The sequence below is a fragment of the Bactrocera neohumeralis genome, unplaced genomic scaffold (genome assembly GCF_024586455.1).
Source record: "Bactrocera neohumeralis isolate Rockhampton unplaced genomic scaffold, APGP_CSIRO_Bneo_wtdbg2-racon-allhic-juicebox.fasta_v2 cluster11, whole genome shotgun sequence".
Taxonomy (NCBI): domain Eukaryota; kingdom Metazoa; phylum Arthropoda; class Insecta; order Diptera; family Tephritidae; genus Bactrocera; species Bactrocera neohumeralis.
The window spans coordinates 17,605,195-17,610,176 of record NW_026089624.1 but is presented as its reverse complement, the minus strand read 5'-3'; the positions used below and the strand labels follow the sequence as shown (position 1 = coordinate 17,610,176).

Here is a 4,982-nt window from a genome sequence, read left to right as displayed (position 1 = left end):
TAGAAATCCATATCAAGTTGCTTCAAATCATTAGCTTCACATATTAAAGTTAATTAACCTTCTTCATCTTACTCAAGTTTGCATAAAGCCAAAACGACAGTGCATTGGAAAAATTCCAAATTTTACATTTAGGTATAAAACCGGTTTTCTTGCATATACACATTAAGAAATCCATAAAGAATTGCTTCAAATCATTAGCTTTACATATTAAAGTTAATTAACCTTCTTCATCTTACAGAAGTTGGCATAAAGCCAAAACGACAGTGCATTTGGAAAAAGTCCACAATTTTACATTTAGGTATAAAACCGATTTTCTTGCATATACACATTAAGAAATCCACAAAGAATTGCTTCAAATCATTAGCTTAACATATTAAAGTTAAATAACCCTCACCATCTTACTCAAGTTAGCATAAAGCCAAAACGGCAGTGCATTTGGAAAAAATTCCATAATTTTACATTTAGGTATAAAACCGACTTTCTTGCATGCACACATTTAGAAATCCATATCAAGTTGCTTCAAATTATTAAATTCACATATTCAAGATAATTAACCTTCGTCATCTTACAGAATTTGGCATAAAACCAAAGCGACAGTGCATTTGGAAAAATTCCACTATTTTACATTTAGGTATAAAACCCATTTTCGTGCATGTAGACATTTAGAAATCCATATCAAGTTGCTTTACATCATTAGCGTCACATATTAAAGTTAATTAACCCTCACCATCTTACTGAAGTTGGCATAAAGCCAAAACGGCAGTGCATTTGGAAAAATTCCAGAATTTTACATTTAGTTATAAAACCGATTTTCTTGCATGTACACATTTAGAAATCCATATCAAGTTGCTGCAAATTATTAAATTCACATATTAAAGTTAGTTAACCTTCTTCATCTTACTGAAGTTGGCATATAGCCAAAACGGCAGTGCGTTTGGAAAAATTACCTTCTTCATCTTACTGAAGTTGGCATAAAGCCAAAACGGCAGTGCATTTGGAAAAATTCCAGAACTTTACATTTAGTTATAAAACCGATTTTCTTGCATATACACATTTAGAAATCCGTATCAAGTTGCCTCAAATCATAAGCTTCACATATTAAAGTTAATTAACCTTCTTCATCTTATACTATGTTCGGACCGACATTGAAAACATTTTGAAAACACATTTGTATGTTGTGTTTTCGCTGAGTTTTCACTGATAGCTCACAAATTTATTTGTTTGTTTACATTTGAGCAACGAGAATGGTAAGTTTTGAAATCTTTAATATTTGCTTATAATTATTACTAAAAATCGTGTTTTTTAGAATTCTGAGAAAAAGATGTTAATTGCGAAAGCATTGGCTTTGAGAAGCCAAATAAATATCCTGCTCATCGACAATTCTTCAAGAGAACTATTGGAATGTCTTACTACTCAGCACCATGCCTTGGCATAAAAAAAGATAGCCGAGTTAAAGAAACAACATCTAATCGTATTAGAATTAATAAAGGACCTTGGGATGCCGATTAATTCATGTTGGACAAAAGTGTGTATATGTTCCTAATGATGCAAAAGTTTTCAATTATATATTATTAATTCCAGCAACGTAAGAGTCAGTTTTGGGAACACGATTGCCAACGAAACGGTTGTGCTTTTTTTAAAGAGAACTTTCGCATGAACCGAAGTTCCTTTTATAAATTATGTGACATCCTCCGCCCGTTACAAAAAATGAATACAAATTACCGAAAAGCTATCCCTATCGAGAAAAGAGTGGCTATTACATTATTTGCTTTAGGGTCATCTGCAGAGTATCGTAGTATCGCCAACATGTTCGGTGTAGGAAAATCTACTGTTTGCGAAATTTTACTGGAATTTTGCACCGAAATCTGGAGATTACTGCAGCCATCCTGTTTTAAAATGTTGCCTCTAAACAGAGAAAATATCGGGTGATTTTTTAAGAGCTTGATAACTTTTTTAAAAAAAAAACGCATAAAATTTGCAAAATCTCATCTGTTCTTTATTTGAAACGTTAGATTGGTTCATGACATTTACTTTTGAAGATAATTTCATTTAAATGTTGACCGCGGCTGCGTCTTAGGTGGTCCATTCGGAAAGTCCAATTTTGGGCAACTTTTTCGAGCATTTCGGCCGGAATAGCCCGAATTTCTTCGGAAATGTTGTCTTCCAAAGCTGGAATAGTTGCTGGCTTATTTCTGTAGACTTTAGACTTGACGTAGCCCCACAAAAAATAGTCTAAAGGCGTTAAATCGCATGATCTTGGTGGCCAACTTACGGGTCCATTTCTTGAGATGAATTGTTCTCCGAAGTTTTCCCTCAAAATGGCCATAGAATCGCGAGCTGTGTGGCATGTAGCGCCATCTTGTTGAAACCACATGTCAACCAAGTTCAGTTCTTCCATTTTTGGCAACAAAAAGTTTGTTAGCATCGAACGATAGCGATCGCCATTCACCGTAACGTTGCGTCCAACAGCATCTTTGAAAAAATACGGTCCAATGATTCCACCAGCGTACAAACCACACCAAACAGTGCATTTTTCGGGATGCATGGGCAGTTGGCCACCAAGATCATGCGATTTAACGCCTTTAGACTATTTTTTTGTGGGGCTACGTCAAGTCTAAAGTCTACAGAAATAAGCCAGCAACTATTCCAGCTTTGAAGACAACATTTCCGAAGAAATTCGGGCTATTCCGGCCGAAATGCTCGAAAAAGTTGCCCAAAATTGACTTTCCGAATGGACCATTTAAGACGCAGCCGCGGTCAACATTTAAATGAAATTATCTTCAAAAAAGTAAATGTCACGGATGCCACATTGAGATTCATCCATCATCTGACGAAGCTGTTGATTATTATAATTATAAAGGATGGTATTCCACCGTTTTAAAGGCATTAGTTGATGCTAAGTAAAGTCTAAAACTCAATATATGTACATATGTATAAGTACATAAGTAATGTTTACAATATATCGGGTGATTTTTTAAGAGCTTGATAACTTTTTTTAAAAAAAAAACGCATAAAATTAGCAAAATCATCATCGGTTTCACTTATTAACGTTAATAAATAGTTCATGACTCATCTTAAGAAGTTTGACATAAGACAAAAACAGGCAGTACATTTGGAAAAAAATTCGATAATTTTAAATTTAGGCAACAGTTAAAAACCGATTTTCGTTTCGAAAATGTTGGAAACATATTATTGCTGGCTTATTTCTGTAGACTTTAGACTTGACGTAGCCCCACAAAAAATAGTCTAAAGTCTACAGAAATAAGCCAGCAACTATTCCAGCTTTGGAAGACAACATTTCCGAAGAAATTCGGGCTAGTCCGGCCGAAATGCTCGAAAAAGTTGCCCAAAATTGGACTTTCCGAATGGACCACCTAAGACGCAGCCGCGGTTAACATTTAAATGAAATTATCTTCAAAAAGTAAATGTCATGAACCAATCTAACGTTTCAAATAAAGAACCGATGAGATTTTGCAAATTTTATGCGTTTTTTTTTAAAAAAAAAAGTTATCAAGCTCTTAAAAAATCACCCGATATTTTCAGATACCGTTTTACATTTTACATAAAACGTAGGAAGTCCACGGCGATGTAATGACTTCTCAAATTTATGAGACGTCATCACTTAAAAAGAAATGGATAGTTGTCCTTTACTAAGCGAAATGTCTAGAGAAATTTCAGGCGTAAATGTGCCAGTATTCATTATTGGGGATTCGGCTTTTCGATTTAGCAAACAACTAATGAAACCGTATCCATTTAGTGTAAATCAAAATAATGGTGAGAAGGTATTCAACTACGCTCTTTCGAAAACACGTAGAGTTGTCGAAAATGCTTTTGGACACCTCAAGGCCCGCTTTCGACGCATCGGAAAAGGAATTGACAACTCTGTACGGAATGCCAACTCCATAATAAAAGCATGTTGCGTCCTTCACAATTTTTTAAATGATAACAACGACACGCTAAACGCTAAATGGTTACGCGCTTTGGAAGAGTTGGAGACTAGACGCCAGAATCCGTGTGATATTTCATATGCATCTGACGACCCAATTATTGGAGACATGATTCGGACAGCACTTTGTACATATTTTGGTAAGTACATGTGCATATTGTATCAGAATATCTATATTTTACACAATTGCATATACATTAAATCAAAGATAAAGTTGTACACACCAAACAAAATTCAATTTTATTTTCCATATAAAAACTAATACATATCAACGTTAAACAGAAAATACTTATATTCATTAATTTTTTTATTTATTTAGAAATTGAAGCAATCGTTCATTTGTTTCTTTAGAATCTTTTATAAATTGTTCCATCATTTCGGTTTTTTTATTATCATTTTCAACCATTTTTTTTGTCAAGTCCTTAATTTCTTTGCTGGTTTCAATGGATTGCTGATTTGCTTTTTCGAGCTACTTTTCAATTTGTTCAAATTTTTTTAATATTATGCTCTGAAAATGATTCCTTCTTTTGTTAATAGCATCACTCGGCTCGGAGACGGTACTGGTAGCGAAGAAGTATCGCTTGGCGACATCGGCATAGCTGAGGGCGATGGTAGGCAAATCGGTGATGGCAATGATGATGAGGCAACCGCAGCCGTTTCCACCGAAATTTGGAGTGGTTCGGAGTTGGTAGAACCTTTTTAAAAATTTATATATATATGTAAATATAAATAATATATTGAATTACAAAACAAATGATTCTTACTTTGAGAACTTTCCTCCACTAAGTTCTCGGCATTGTAGCTGACGTACGGCAACGGTACGGCTCTCATTTTCTCGTAAAGTGGCCATTGCGAGGGAGAACCGCCAGTTGACCCGACTGCTGTCTTCTCTTTCCTGTAAAACATGATATATATGTAAAAGCTCTATTTTTTCTTAATTTTATTTAATTACATACCTATATCTCTGTGAAAGGTTGGGCATTTTCGATTTTATTTTACTCGCCGTGAAATGCACACCTTGTTGCTGCATCTCCAT

At 34.7% G+C, this 4,982-nt stretch overlaps 1 protein-coding gene and 1 long non-coding RNA gene across 2 annotated transcripts; both read left to right on the top strand.

Annotated features, from left to right (window-relative positions):
* The first annotated feature begins 1,175 nt into the window (after window positions 1-1,175).
* LOC126766273 (uncharacterized) lies at window positions 1,176-1,721 on the top strand. Its single transcript, XR_007668803.1, has 3 exons — window positions 1,176-1,247; window positions 1,307-1,525; window positions 1,582-1,721. It is a non-coding gene; the product is annotated as an uncharacterized LOC126766273 (long non-coding RNA).
* Window positions 1,722-3,630: 1,909 nt separating this feature from the next.
* On the top strand, window positions 3,631-4,358 carry LOC126766200 (uncharacterized). Its single transcript, XM_050484096.1, has 2 exons — window positions 3,631-4,086; window positions 4,266-4,358. Exons 1-2 carry the CDS (start codon window positions 3,633-3,635, stop codon window positions 4,295-4,297), a joined length of 486 nt encoding a protein of 161 aa, XP_050340053.1. The 5' UTR covers window positions 3,631-3,632; the 3' UTR covers window positions 4,298-4,358.
* The last annotated feature ends 624 nt before the right edge of the window (window positions 4,359-4,982 follow it).

What these genes read in the sequence shown, in the direction of transcription:
- LOC126766200 (XM_050484096.1), top strand. Translation starts at nt 3,633, where the DNA reads ATGGATAGTTGTCCTTTACTAAGCGAAATGTCTAGAGAAATTTCAGGC. An exon ending in AGCACTTTGTACATATTTTG is followed by an intron (nt 4,087 to 4,265) that starts GTAAGTACATGT and finishes TTATTTATTTAG; the next exon opens with AAATTGAAGCAATCGTTCAT.